Source organism: Aotus nancymaae, unplaced genomic scaffold, assembly GCF_030222135.1.
Source record: "Aotus nancymaae isolate 86718 unplaced genomic scaffold, 86718_ANA_hifiasm-v0.15.2.pri h1tg000040l, whole genome shotgun sequence".
NCBI classification, from domain to species: Eukaryota; Metazoa; Chordata; class Mammalia; order Primates; family Aotidae; genus Aotus; species Aotus nancymaae.
In genome coordinates this window covers 1,786,360-1,801,818 of record NW_026988454.1, presented here as the reverse complement: position 1 = coordinate 1,801,818, position 15,459 = coordinate 1,786,360, and the positions used below count along the sequence as shown (strand labels likewise).

General features: G+C 46.0%; 1 protein-coding gene across 6 annotated transcripts in view; it reads right to left on the bottom strand.

Moving 5' to 3' along the window:
* The window catches only part of RPS6KA2 (ribosomal protein S6 kinase A2), a 457,314-nt gene that overhangs the window by 38,805 nt on the left and 403,050 nt on the right, over positions 1-15,459 (bottom strand). For all 6 annotated transcript variants that reach the window (XM_064360463.1, XM_064360465.1, XM_064360467.1 and 3 more), the window contains 3 exons: positions 14,101-14,203; positions 2,943-3,073; positions 522-647 (listed from right to left, as the gene is read on the bottom strand). In XM_064360463.1, the coding sequence (XP_064216533.1) occupies positions 522-647; positions 2,943-3,073; positions 14,101-14,203 (360 nt within the window). The remainder of the gene's footprint in view (positions 1-521; positions 648-2,942; positions 3,074-14,100; positions 14,204-15,459) is intronic.

Genomic DNA, 15,459 nt, shown 5'->3' with positions numbered 1-15,459 from the left:
GGTCTCAAACTCCTAACCTCAGGTGATCCACCCTCCTTGGCCTCCCAAAGTGCTGCGATTACAGGCGTGAGCCACTGTGCCCAGCCAAGCTTATTTATTTCTTTGAGTATTTTCTTCCTCTCGCCCTCTTTTCTTTCCTTCCTTTCCTTGCCAAATTCTGTGCCTGTCCCACAACTCTATTTTCTCAAAATACTGGGGCCCCAAAGCTTTTATTCTTGGTGTCTGTCATACACAAAGCTACGAGAGGTGCTCAGTCCCTACGTGCTGGATGTGACTTGCAAAACTATCTTTTAATGGATGACCTCATATCAAAACAAACTGAACTCCATCATATCAGAGCTTGGAAAATGGCAAATGGAGAGAATGTTCACCCAGGCTCAGGTGTCCCTGCTGGAGTCACTGCACGGCTGAGCACATGAGCACACACGCTGTGCCCCCAAGCCCCATGCTCCCACGCGCCATACGTGCTCCCATGAGCTGCACTCACACAGGGCCCTGCTCACGTGGCAGGCCTGCCTTACCTTCACGGCATACTCGGTGTCAGTGGCTTTGTGCACACATCGCTTGCACACCGAGTAGGAGCCGACCCCGATGTCTTCCTTGATCTCGTAGCCATCGGTGAAGTGGATGTTGCTCCCGTGTAACTGCTGCAGAGGGACCAGGAGAAGAGGGGCTGTCAGAACCCTCATGCAAGGGGGCAATGCAGCTACGTGCACACAGAATGGGGGGAGAAGAGAGGCACCCACTGTGAACCCAGGGTGTGGAGGCCCAGGACTTCATGGGCTCCCCTGCCCAAGGCTGCAGAGCTACTTAGTGATGTGCTAGACCTAAAGCCCAACTTCTCTGATTCCTTGGGTTATGACTCTTAATTTTTAGACAGCAGGCCATTCAGTGTCCACTGACTGATGTGTTTGTCCCAAAGATCTGAAAGCAGGAGCATCTGAAAGTGAGAAGGAAGTGCTGGCAGCTACTGGGTGTGTGGCTCCAATGCCTGTATCCAGAACAAGACTCTGGATCGAAACATCTCATTGGATATCTGATTCCATAGTGTCCAAGTCACAACCTGCTCTGACCTGCACACAGAAGCCCCACCCACCTGCTGTTAAATGAGACAGAAAGCCACCCATGGCAGCATGCAGTATCATGGCAATGTCCGCTTTACACATGCTGTATTTCTCCAAAAGGCCACAGGGAAGGAAATAGGATGGAAATCCAATGCCATCCAATTTACCTGGACTTAATTCTTAAATAAGTTTAATCACAATTAGAATTAAGATTATTAAGCTTAATCTCTTAGAATTCTCCATATTCTGGTCACATTTATTAGGTGGGAAACTCATTATAAAAATATCACCTTCCATAAACCTCCCAAAGCCTACATTTCATCACAGGAAAATGATGCCAACCAATCAAACTGCTATCTTAGGGTCCTAGCTGGACTCCACAGTGAAGATGCTCCAGTCTCTGGCCATAGACACACCATGGTGACATTCTACCCAGGGCTTTTTCTTCCTTAAGATGAATGCAAATTAGGGTGGGAGCAAGGGCTCAGAACACCAACGAGACCACTACAGGGACCATCATGGGAACCACCAGGGACTGTCAAGGGAACCACCACATGGATCACCATGGGAACCACCAGGGAGACCACAGGGACTATCACAGGAACCACCACATGGATCACCATGGGAACCACCAGGGAGACCACAGGGACTATCAAGGGAACTACCACATGGATCACCATGGGAACCACCAGGGAGACCACAGGGACTATCACAGGAACCACCACATGAATCACCATGGGAACCACCAGGGAGACCACAGGGACTATCAAGGGAATCACCACATGGATCACCATGGGAACCACCAGGGAGACCACAGGGACTATCAAGGGAACCACCACATGGATCACCATGGGAACCACCAGGGAGACCACAGGGACTATCACAGGAACCACCACATGGATCACCATGGGAACCACCAGGGAGACCACAGGGACTATCAAGGGAACTACCACATGGATCACCATGGGAACCACCAGGGAGACCACAGGGACTATCACAGGAACCACCACATGGATCACCATGGGAACCACCAGGGAGACCACAGGGACTATCAAGGGAACTACCACATGGATCACCATGGGAACCACCAGGGAGACCACAGGGACTATCACAGGAACCACCACATGGATCACCATGGGAACCACCAGGGAGACCACAGGGACTATCAAGGGAACCACCACATGGATCACCATGGGAACCACCAGGGAGACCACAGGGACTATCACAGGAACCACCACATGGATCACCATGGGAACCACCAGGGAGACCACAGGGACTATCACGGGAACCACCACATGGATCACCATGGGAACCACCAGGGAGACCACAGGGACTATCAAGGGAACCACCACATGGATCACCATGGGAACCACCAGGGAGACCACAGGGACTATCACGGGAACCACCACATGGATCACCATGGGAACCACCAGGGAGACCACAGGGACTATCACAGGAATCGCCACATGGATCACCATGGGAACGACCAGGGAGACCACAGGGACTATCACAGGAACCACCACATGGATCACCATGGGAACCACCAGGGAGACCACAGGGACTATCACAGGAACCACCACATGGATCACCATGGGAACCACCAGGGAGACCACAGGGACTATCACGGGAACCACCACATGGATCACCATGGGAACCACCATGGAGACCATCACAAGGACCATCATGGGGACCACCACAAGGAACCACCATGGCAGACACTCAGAACAATAGGAAGCACCAGGGAAGAAGAATTGGTGATTGAAGTCGACTCACCCTAAGCACCCAATCCCCAGGTGACTGAGGCCACAGGGAACACCAGAGTCACCCCTCATCCAAGTGCCCTCTTACCTCCAACCCACTGCAGGCAAACACAGTTACCTGCACAATTGGGTGAACTGGGACTTTGTGCAGATCTTGTTGTGAGGGCTCTTGGATCAGACTTGAGGCCACAAAGCTGAATCCTCTAAACAGGTGATGAGCATTCGCACTCGGGGGGACACCAGGAGAGTCTGCAGGTGACAGGGGCAGAGTTCAGATACCACAAAAGCTGGGTGACCCTGGGGTAAAGTGATTGTGTCTGTGTGTGTGTGTGCATGTGATATGTGTGTGTAAGTTGTGTGTGCTTGTGTGTGTGTGTTGTATGCCTGTGTTGGAGGAAAAGGTAAAATAACATGTAGAAATACTGAACCAGATGAAACGGATGCTAATGGTTTGATTTTTAAATGGCAAAAATACCCAGAACAAAAACTTTAGGATTATCATTGATGGCATCTCTTAGTTTGCTGCCTTCTGAATTTACTACATATTCTTAACCACAGCCCTCCACCCCTACCCACTCCAGACTCAGTTAAGAAGGCACCAATAACCTCAGGATGGAATGGTAGTGAATGTGAATCCTGTATCCTTAGCATCTGGTCTCTAGATTCAACAGGTCCCACCCCTGCACCCACAGCTGTGTAACTGTGTGTGTGCTGTGCACGTGTTCTGCTCTTCAAGGACATCTGGGCAATGTTGCTCCTGCCACAAAAAGGCAGAGTACACAAGGTGTGATTCCCTTCCATTAAGATTCTTCTGATCTCTGTAAGATCTGCGTTCAAAAGCATGACTGCTGTGAGATCAATCCCACTTCAAGTTTATCATTAAGAAAAACAAAAGGGGAGAGAGATCCAAGATGGCTGACCACTAGCAGCTCGGGCACGTAGCTCCCAGTGAAAGCGCAGAGAACGAGAGGACGCCACACTTTCAGACGAATATTTGTTGCTCATGGACCAGGAGATTCCCAGCGGAGGAGCTCCACGGGTCGCCAGAGCGACTCTTGTGGCCGGCGTGGCGGTTTTGCTGGCGCCTTAAAGCGGCAGTTCTTGGTGCAGAGTCCAGAGATTCCTGGGCAGAAAGGCACCATCAATCTTAACACCGCTGTCTTGGCCGGCACAGTGGATTGCTCAGATTTCGGCGCTGGGAATCAAAAAGCTGGACGTCCGCTCAGAGACCTAGTTAGAAAGTCGATAATTACAAAGACAACAGACGGATACATATATAATGAAGGGAAGAAACCAGCCTAAAAAGGCAGAGAATACTCAAAATCAGAATGCCTCTCCCTCTACAGGGGATCGCAATTCCTCATCAGTAACGGAACAAGGCTTAATGGAGAACGAGTGTGTTCCAATAACAGAAGCAGGTTTCAAAATGTGGGTGATGAGAAACTTCTGTGAATTAAAAGAACTTGTTCTAACCCAATGCAAAGAAACTAAGAACCTTAAAAAAAGGTTTGACGAAATGCTAACGAGAATGGACAATTTAGAGAGGAATATAAGTGAATTGATGGAGCTGAAAAGCACAACACGAGAACTTCGTGAAGCATGCACAAGCTTAAACAGTCGAATTGATCAAGCAGAAGAAAGGATATCAGAAGTCGAGGACCAGCTCAGTGAAATGAAACGAGAAGACAAGATTGGAGAAAAAAGGATAAAAAGGAATGAGCAAAGTCTCCAGGAAATATGGTACTATGTGAAAAGACCTAATCTACGTTTGATAGGTGTACCTGAATGTGATGAAGAGAATGAATCCAAGTTGGAAAATACTCTTCAGGATATCATTCAGGAAAACTTTCCCAACTTAGCAAGGCAACGTAATATTCAACTCCAGGTAATACAGAGAACACCACAAAGATATTCTTCAAGAAGACCAACCCCAAGGCACATAATTGCCAGATTTATTAGGGTTGAAATGAAGAAGAAAATACTAAGGGCAGCCAGAGAGAAAGGTCAGGTTACCCACAAAGGGAAATCTATCAGACTCACAGCAGATCTCTCAGCAGAAACCCTACAAGCCAGAAAAGAGTGGGGACCAATATTTAACATCCTTAAAGAAAAGAACTTTCAACCCAGAATTTCCTATCCAGCCAAACTAAGCTTTATGAGCGAAGGAACAATTAAATCTTTTGCGAACAAACAAGTACTTAGAGAGTTCACAACCACCAGGCCTGCTTTACAAGAGCTTCTGAAAGAAGCACTATACATATAAAGGAACAACCAATATAAGCCTTTCCAAAAATATATTAAAAAGCAAAGAACATTAATACAATGAAAAATTTACATCAACTAATGGGCAAAACAGCCAGCTAGCATCAAACGCCAGTATTAAACTTATATATATTTCAATTGGATAAAAAGCCAAAACCCATCGGTATGCTGCATCCAGACCCATCTTACGTGCAACAATACACAAAGACTCAAAGAGAAGGAGGAAGATTTACCAACCAGAGAGTAAAAATAAACAAATAAACAAAAAGCAGGAGATGCAATTCTCGCCTCTGATAAAGTAGACTTTAAAGCAACAAAGATCAAAAGAGGCAAAGAAGGACATTACATAATGGTAAAGGGAATCAATGTAACAAGAAGAGCTAACGATTCTATAGATCAACGAGATAGAAAATTAACAAGGATATTCAGGACTTGAACTCAGACCCGGAACAAGTAAACTTAATAAACATTTATAGAACTCTCCACTTCAAATACACAAAACATACATTACCACCTCACACCTATTCCAAAGGTGACTATATAATTGGAAGTAAATCACTCCTCAGTAATCGCATAGCATTTCATAGGTTTAAATTAAATATTGGTTGGCTGTTTGTTATCTTCTTCCCTTATTCCTTCCTGACTACATCATTAAGTATAATTATCAGTATACAAGAGGTTTTCAATACCCATTACTAAATTGCATTCTAGCCTGGGCAAGAAAGCAATACTCCCATTCTCTCTCCCTCTTTCTTTTCCTTTTTCCTCCTCCCCATTCTCTCTCTCTCTTTCTCTTCCTTTTTCCTCCTCCCCATTCTCTCTCTCTCTTTCTCAAAAAAAAAAAAAAAGAAAAAAGAAAAAAAAGAAAAGAAAAACAAAAGGATAGATGCCTCATGGGGAAAAAATATCTGCATCATACATAACAGATGAGAGCCTAAACTCTCTACTAACCAAAAGCTCCCAGAGATCAATGAGAAAGGAGCAAAATACTCAAAGGAAGGAATTCTGATAGCTACCATAGGCTTGAAACAATGCCCAATCTCTCTAAGAAGTGAGCACACACATATTTAAATAGGATCACACTTTTACCCAATGAATTAACAAAAGTGAAAGAAATCAGTCACATCTGGGTTTGCTAGGGGGTAGACACCCTTCTAATTGCAGGAGAGAGCATAACTGGCATAATCTTTTGGAAAGTCAATTGGTAGTGGTCATCCAGCTTTAAAATTTGCATGTCCTCGAAGACAACTCTACATCTAGAAATTTATCCTACAGAATTGCTTTCAAAATTACACAGTAATAAATTGTAGATGATACAAACACATAGAAAAACTTCCCATTCTCATAAAACAGAAGAATTAATATCATTAAAATGAACAAATTGCCCAAAGCAATCTACAGATTTAATGCAATCTCTATCAAAAGACCAATGTCATTTTTCACAGAATTAGAAAAAACAATCCTAAAGTTAACATGGAACCAACAAAGAGCCCGAAGAGCCAAAGCAATTTTCAGCGAAAGGAACAAAGCTAGAAGCATCACATTACCTGCCTTCAATTATACCATAAGGATAATAACCAAAATAGCATGGTACTGGTATAAAAACAGACACATAGATTAATGGAACAGAATAGAGAACCTGGATACGAAGCCACATACTTGGTGCCAACTCACCTTTGACAAAGTTGACAAACACATATACTGGAGAAAGGACACTCTTTTCAATAAATGGTACTGGGAAAATTAGTTTGTCATAAGCAAAAGAATGAAGCTGGACCCCTGTGTCTCACCATATACAAAAATCAACTAAGGTAGATTAAAGACTCAAGTGACCGAAGACCTGAAACAGTGAAAATACTAGAAGAAATCCTAGGGAAAGCTCTTCTGGACATGGGTCTAGGCAAAGACCTCAAAAGCACAAGCAATGAAAACAAAAACAGACATACGAGAGTTAAACTAAAAAGCTTTTGCAGAGCATAATAAATCATCGACAGAATGAACAGACAATCTGCAGAATGGGAGGAAATATTTGCAAACTATGCAACTGACAGGGGAGCAATATCCAGAATTTACAAGGAACTTAAACAACTCAACAACAGCAACAAAACAAATAACCCCATTAAATTTTGGCCAGAGGACACAGACATTTTTCAAAAGAAGACATACAGATGGCCAGATGGTATATGAAAAAATGCTCAAGATCACTAGTCATAAGAGAAATACAAATGAAAACCACGATGAGCTATCATCTTACATCCGTCAGAATGGCTATCACTAAAAAGTCAAAAAACTAACAGATGTTGCTGAGAATGTGGAGAAAGGGAACGCTCATAGACTGTTGGTGGGAATGTAGATTAGTACAACCTCTACAAAAAACAGTATGGCGCTTTCTCAAAGAACTAAAATTGGAATTACATTTAATGCAGCAATCCCACTGCTGGGCATCGACCCCAAGAAAAAGAAACCATTGTCTCAAAAAGACACCCGCACTTGCGAACTTACTGCAGCACTATTCATAATTGTAAAGTTGTGCAGTCAACCTCAGTGTCCTTCAACCGGAGACTGGATAAAGAAGATGTGGTACATACACACAACGGAATACTTTCAGTCATAAAAAAGAATGAAATCATGTCTTTTGCAGCAACATGGATGGAAATGGAAGCCATTGTTTTAAGTGAAGCAACTCAGGAAGGTCAAACCCCACATGCTCTCACTCATAAGTGGGTGCTGAATAATGTGTGCGTGTGGCTGTCGAGTGTGGAGGGACAGAGAATGGAGACGTGGAAGGGTGGGAAGAGGTGAGGGGTGAGAAGTGACTTAATGGGTACAATGAACTCTCCTCGGGTGATGGTCACACTGAAAGCCCAGCCCGCACCGCTATGCGATATACCCATGAACAAAGCTACAGCTGTACCCGGCATTTACACAAATAAAAGACAAAACAAGCAAACGAAAAACCCCAAAGTACTTAGACATAAATGTAGAAAAAGTCTGTTTCAGTGATACATGTTACAGAAAAGAAAAAGGAGACACGAAATACTCCTCACTAAGACAATCATGGCCATGGTCAACAGTGGCCCATCCATATCAGGACGCTCTATAAAGGATGCTGTGTGAGTCCTGCCAGCGAGACCAGGGCCACCAGAAGGAGCCACAGCTGTGTGGACTGACAGAGACGTGGCTTGCTATTGTTTGTCAAACTGAAAAAAGCAAAAAGCTGTTGAAGAAGAACTCAGACATTATTTTAAAAATTTAAATATATTTTAATTATTTAAATACATATATATATACACACACATATATATAAATAGATGAGCTAGGCACGGTGGCTCATTCCTGTAATTCCAGCACTTTGGGAAGCTGAGGCGGGTGGATTGCCTGAGGTCAGGAGCTCAAGACCAGCCTGGGCAACATAGTGAAACCCCATCTCTAATAAAAATACAAAAAGTTAGCCAGGCATAATGGTGGGTGCCTGTAATCCCAGTTACTAGGGAGGGTGAGGCAGGAGAATTGCCTGAACCTGGGAGATGGAGGTTGCAGTGAGTAGAGATTATGCCCTTGCACTCCAGCCTGGGCAACAAGAGCAAAACTCTGTCTCAAAAGAAAAAAAAAAAATAGAGTAATAGGATAACAGAATAAGAGATTTAATATATTAAAATAGAATATATATTACATTAAAATAGAATACTATATTATATAACATGTAAACTTATAATATATAAAATATAATATGTAATTTTTCCACATGTAAAAATGTAAACATCCTTATTTATGTATCTTTTAAGACTCCATGTATGCAGAGGGTGTAACTGTATATTCTAGAATTTTCTACCTGCAGGCCTTTGTCTCTTAGCCCTCGTTCCCCGCCTCCTCTATTTAGGTGCTGTACTTTGAAATGAAGAAAATACACCCAGTTCTCAGTTTTATCTCGTCATGGTGAGGCAGGCATGTGGGGCTGGCAGACAGCTGCAGAGAACATGTGTTTTGCTTCTTAGTATCATATTCTGGGGCAACAGTTATGAGGGCTGCTTCTCCAAAACCCAGGAACCAGCGCCCACTCTGCGTGGCCCTCTGGTGCCAGGGGGGGCCAGGCCGTGGACAGACAGATGACCCAGCACCCCACTGGTGCTCTTCCGGTGGTAGGAAGCTTCATGGACCTGGCTCATCCTCAGTGTCCTGGACCAAGAGGCAGGCAGAGCCAGTGTCGGCCCTCAAAGGGGCCTTCACAGTCACCCCAGGTGGATGCCCACAAGATCCCTAGACTAATGTGACCCAAGTTGGCTGTGTTTGGAAATAAACATCCGACCGGCAGACTAGCGAGGCATCATTAATAAACCCAAGGCACACTGAGTTGTGTTTAGAAGCTGAAATTCTGCAGTGCGACCTGGCGGAGAAGCACGGGCTTCCTGAGCGGCTCTGCTTCCCAGTACACGGAGCCACTCAAGGAGGGAGCGCTCTTGCTGCTCAGTTTGTTAACTGCATGGAAGTCTGGCTTTGAGGTCGGCCTCCTCCCAGAGATCACCCCAGCTACCACGTGCCTCATATTCTCCCTGGAAAAATGAAGCACACGTAGCTACATCATAGTTTAAAACATCTTCAAATCTGGAGGTACTTTAGACTCTTAGGGCTAACTTAGGGCTTTAGACTCAGAACGTGAGGAGCCATGACAAGTGTGAAGTGTTGAGCATGGACTGGGAGTCTAATCCACAGCCCGTGGAGCAGTGTGTGGACTGGGAGTCTAATCCACAGCCCGTGGAGCAGTGTGTGGACTGGGAGTCTAATCCACAGCCCGTGGAGCAGTGTGTGGACTGGGAATCTCATTCACAGCCCGTGGAGCAGTGTGTGGACTGGGAGTCTAATCCACAGCCCGTGGAGCAGTGTGTGGACTGGGAGTCTAATCCACAGCCCGTGGAGCAGTGTGTGGACTGGGAGTCTAATCCACAGCCCGTGGAGCAGTGTGTGGACTGGGAGTCTAATCCACAGCCCGTGGAGCAGTGTGTGGACTGGGAGTCTAATCCACAGCCCGTGGAGCAGTGTGTGGACTGGGAGTCTAATCCACAGCCCGTGGAGCAGTGTGTGGACTGGGAGTCTAATCCACAGCCCGTGGAGCAGTGTGTGGACTGGGAGTCTAATCCACAGCCCGTGGAGCAGTGTGTGGACTGGGAGTCTAATCCACAGCCCGTGGAGCAGTGTGTGGACTGGGAGTCTAATTCACAGTCCGTGGAGTAGTGTGTGCATTGGGAGTCTAATTCACAGCCTGTGGAACAGTGTGTGGATTGGGAGTCTAACTCACAGCTTGTGGAGGAGTGTGTGCAGGGTGGTGTGCAAGCCATGTTAATCTGATAGATACACTTTCATTGGTAAGTGGAAAATCTGTAAGTCTGATAAGCAATGTCTTCTAACCAACCAAGAGGCATGGAAGACACAGCCACCCCTTCCTGGCCAGAGAACTTGTGTCTCTCCCCGCACAGACCAAGGAGAGCCTGCGGAAAGGGTAAGAGTGACGCAATCTACCGAAGGCCTAGTGGCTCTTCACCGGAAGTGAAGCGGCTGACATCTGGTCGATGTGGCTAGCTAGTGAGGAAATGCCAGGTGGCCTAAATAGAATTAAAGGACTTTATAATCACCTGGGGGATGCTGATTTTCAGCACAGTATTTAAGAAGAGCAAAAATGTGAGTTAGAGAAAAGGAAATTTAGAACTACAGTAATTACAAACAACCTCTCTTGATCCTGTGGGTATTTCCCGATTTGTGGAGTCTGCCTGATCGGATTTAAATCCTAGATTGCCATTTTTGGCTAAGCAGCGTGCTTCAATAGGCAGCCAATGTGTGATCAGGAATAGAAGCCAACTTGAACACTGGCTGAAGTTTAAGAAAAGACTGAAAGTCTACTCACAAGCAAATCCCCCGTGCATCCAGGGTCTAACACAAAGGATTTGTAGCTTATCTTCCACTTCAGAGTCACGTTTCTGCAGCTGCTCATTCACCCAGCCCTGCACGCAGCTCACATGCTTAGACACCTACTCTCCTATGCAAATCAGAATGAGTTTAATGTGTCTTTAGCATTTCAATTACTACTCAAAGGCAAACTGTGGTGTGATAAATTAAGTAAAACTGATTGGAGAACTGGAAGAACCAAGGAATAAGGAAGCCAATTCTGAATAGCATTGGAATGTAGTGTGTCTAATTATGTTTTCCTTAGGCTATTATTAAAACAAAACTGAATTCTCTTCATGCCCAAAAAAAAGCTTCTGGTGCCACTGGCCAACTAGGTGGGAGTTTCAATTCTTCACGGATAAGATAAAATCCATGTCCACGTGAATATTCGAGTTGACTGTATTAACACTTTCTTACCAAGCAGCACAAATACAGACTTTCTTTCCACATTTTAAACACACGGCCCCATGTGGTGGCACCTCAGAAGGATGTGTGCACATTCTGTTGGGGACCACATGGTCCCTGTGGACTCAGGGACAGTGATCTAGTGGTCGGACCTGATTCCCTTTGAGCTCCTTTTACATTCAGGTCAACTGTAGGTGGACAAATATAATGACCTGCTTGGGTGACCTGTGGGCAGAGCCAGGATGAAATCCTGCCCCATCTTTTCAAACTTGGAAACTGAAAAGTAATCCTGTTCTGTGAATTGGGTTCATTTTGTCAATGGGAAGGACCAACCCCAACACTTCCCAAATACTTTCTAAGGAAACTGAGAACTAGGTGAAATCCCACCATCACTTATTTGAGAAAACAGACCCAGGAGTGTCCTCCAAGGCAACCTCATTACATCGTGAATCAGTGATGACCCAATGCTGTAATGACAGTTTTGATTCTACCTGGGGACTGCAGGAGGACCCAAAAGAAGCAATGAGAAGTGGGTGGCAGGACCCCCGAGTTAACAGTGCATGGAATCAGCTTTCTTCCTGTTCTTTGTACCAATGTGGTCCGGGTCAGGAGCTGGCCTGGGCCCATCAGAAGTCCCACTCCAAGCCCCACACCCTCCCAACCCATGCAAGCTCACACCCACCTTCATGTGCTCATCTGGGTATGGCGAACAGGGATTTCATCAACAGCCTAAACCCAGAGGAACAAATGGATTCTCTGTTCTAACTTCATCTACACTTGACACTTTGTGGTTGACCATCTATTTGTTTCCTGATTATCTTTTTACAAACACGACAATTTCAGATTCAAAAGCGGTCAGAAAAACTACGGTGAGTCCCCATAGATCCAAGACGCAGGCTGGACAACCACGGGCTCTCTGGACGTGTCCCACTTACGTCTACAGAAGGAGCTTGGGGATGGTTTTATACATAACCAGCATGCCGTTAGTGTTGTGACTGACGATGTCCTTCCCAAACGCGAAAGTTAAAGCCCTAACCCCCGTGTTACTGTATTTGGAGACAGGCCTTGGTATGGCTTGGCTGTGTCCCCACCCAGATCTCATCTTGTAGCTCCCAAAATTCCCACGTGTTGTGGGAGGGACCTGGTGGGAGATGACTGAATCATGTGGGCGGGTCTTTCCCGTGCTGTTCTTATGATGGTGAATGAGTCTCATGAGATCGGAGGGTTTTAAAAAGGGGAGTTCTCCTGCACAAGCTCCTTCTTTGCCTGCTGCCATCCATGTCAGATGGGACTTGCTCCTACTTGCCTTCCACCATGATCGTGAGGCTTCCTCAGCCATATGGAATTGTGAGTCCATTAAATTTCTTTCTTTTGTAAACTGCCCAGTCTCTGGTATGTCTTTATCAGCAGCGTGAAAACAGAATAATGTAGACTTTTAAGGGAATAACTGAAGTAAAATGAGGATAAAAGTGTGAAGGCCTAATCCAAGAGGACTGCTGTCCTTATAAGAAGGTGGAGAGACACCAGAGCTCAATCTTTCTATTGATTGATTGATTGAGGCAGAGTCTTGCTCTGTCACCCATGCTGGACTGCAGTGGCAGGATCTCGGCTCACTGTAACCTCCACCTCTTGGGTTCAAGCAATTCTCCTGCCTCAGTCTCCTGAGTAACTGAGATTATAGGTGCCTGCCACCACACCTGGCTAATGTTTTTTGTATTTTTAGTAGAGACAGGTTTTTACCATATTGGCTAGGCTGGTCTTAAACTCCTGACCTTGTGATCTGCCCACCTTGGCCTCCCAAAATGCTAGGATTACAGGCAAGAGCCGCTGCACCCGGCCCAGCTCAATCTTGCTGTCTTTGCAGATACAGAAGAAAGGCCATGTGGGGACACAGCAAGAAGGCACCTGTCTGCAAGTCAAGGCGAGAGCCCTCACAGGAACCAACCCTGTCAGTACTTTGGACTTGGACTTTCAGACTGTGAGAAAATAAATGTTTAAACCAGCCAGTCTGTGGTATTTTGTTATGACAGCCCTGTCAGACCGGGACAACTACCATATATAAAAAAGCAAACTTCAGTTCATTGATATCCCAAAAATATAACTTTTAAAGCGAGCTGACCAGTTCTGATGAAACTTGCTAGACCCCAAGAGTAATTTCAGACACACCGGGAGACCAAATGTATACATCCATTTGCTATGCTATTTAGTAGCCGATACAGCTTTTCAAATGGGTTTGTTTTTGCCGTGAATAATATCCAGAGCTGACAAATCTACAGACATAACTGACAACCTTCCCTCTCCGTAAATGCACTTTAATTAATTAAAAAATCAATTAATTAAAAGAGGGATTTTAATTGTTTCCAGCTTCTTTTCTTGCTCTTGCTGTGTGTCTCTGACACAGAAAGTAACTGGACCAGCGACTTGGAATACGAGAATCCATAGGACAGCATTTCCAGGGTGGAGGTTATGGAGAGAGCAAAAGAGAATTGGGGCTATCACTTAAACCTTTATCACTGAGCAGAGAAAGCCACTACCAAAAACCCCACACAGAACAGACAGTTATTTTCCATCACAAGAATGCTTAAGCGTGGGAATCCCCCGTGCCTAGATATCTGTCCCTAAGGGCTCAGGTGGGAGAAGCCACCAATAGAGGGAACCGCTGTGGCACACACCTGTGGGCGTCCGTGCTGTGAACTCGGGGTCAAAGTGGAAGGTGTCCTCAGGCCTGCCCACTGCTGGTTTGAACGGTGGCTTGATCTCCTTCCGGTACAGCTTCTATTAACACAAGGAAAGCAAGAAAGGGCGCTGAGGATGCACAGACATTGCTGCAGAACACTAGGGACACAGGAACGTGCTGCAGGGAGGGAGGGGCGGATCACAAGGTCAGGAGTTTGAGACCAGCATTATCACAGACCGCGTCTGCCTCGTGGATTACAAGGGATTTCTACACATTCTCAAATATAGGTGACATATAAAAATATATGAATATGTGTGGTATTAGCGATAACATGGCATATATAATAACTACATATTATAGAAAGATATATAAAAGGCATAGTTTGAGGTATAAAGGTTTGGGGACATGCTAAGTGTTTTTCATTTTAGGGTAATAGTTTTCAAGCTTCTTTTTGGTAGCAGAATCTTTTTTCCAAGTAAAATCATACAGGAGGGCCACCACCTGCCCCCAGTGCAGCGTGGGGCTCTCTCCTTCCTTCCCTGGGACTCTGGGGCACTTAACCCTAACCCTAACCATGGACCTTCAGCTCTGTGAGACACTGCAAAAACTGCCACCTCAGAGCCAGCCCAGGGCGATGTCTTGCCACCTGTCTCAGGGTCTGTGCTCTGGGGGCCGTGGTACCTCTGCCAGCAACCTGTCTTTAGTGTCAGAATAGGGCACCCAGGCTTCTCTATGGGAGGATGCCTGCATCTGCAGAGAACCAGCTCTTCCCATGGCCCCCTCTGGGCTTGAACGTATTTCCTGGACAGGACCTTGGACAGAAGGCACGGAAAGTGCACAGCCCTCCGTGCTCCGGTCTCAGAGCTCCCTGCCTGACGATGCATTCCAAAGCTGAGATGAGTGGTTTTCAGTCCTCTGGGGCAACGACGCACTCTGCTGGGATAATTGAATGTAAGGGAACAAGGCACAGGCATCTGGAACCTGGCGTGATCCTCGGGCGGGTGATGCCGCGGGTGGTGGTTAAACGGAGGGAGCTGGAAGGGCACAGTGTGGAGAAAAGCGTGGAGAGGGAGGGCACTGCCGGGAGGGCTGCCTGTGGGGCAGATTCGGTAGAGGACGCTGGGTTTAGTTAAACACCCTGGTGACAGAGGCACGGGCCACACCAATGCGCTGAGGGGCCAGTCTGGTAGTTGGTAGGCAGCGGCAGGGCTGGGCTGGGTCTTGCTGCCCTGCTGAGCATGGGGTTTCCTTAATCCTGCCATGGTGTTGGCTGAAAACTTCGAGCCTGAAGCCCTCTCTTGGGCACTTGTGTGTGACCATCTGGAGCTCAGCTCTGGAGTCAGGGACCCCCATG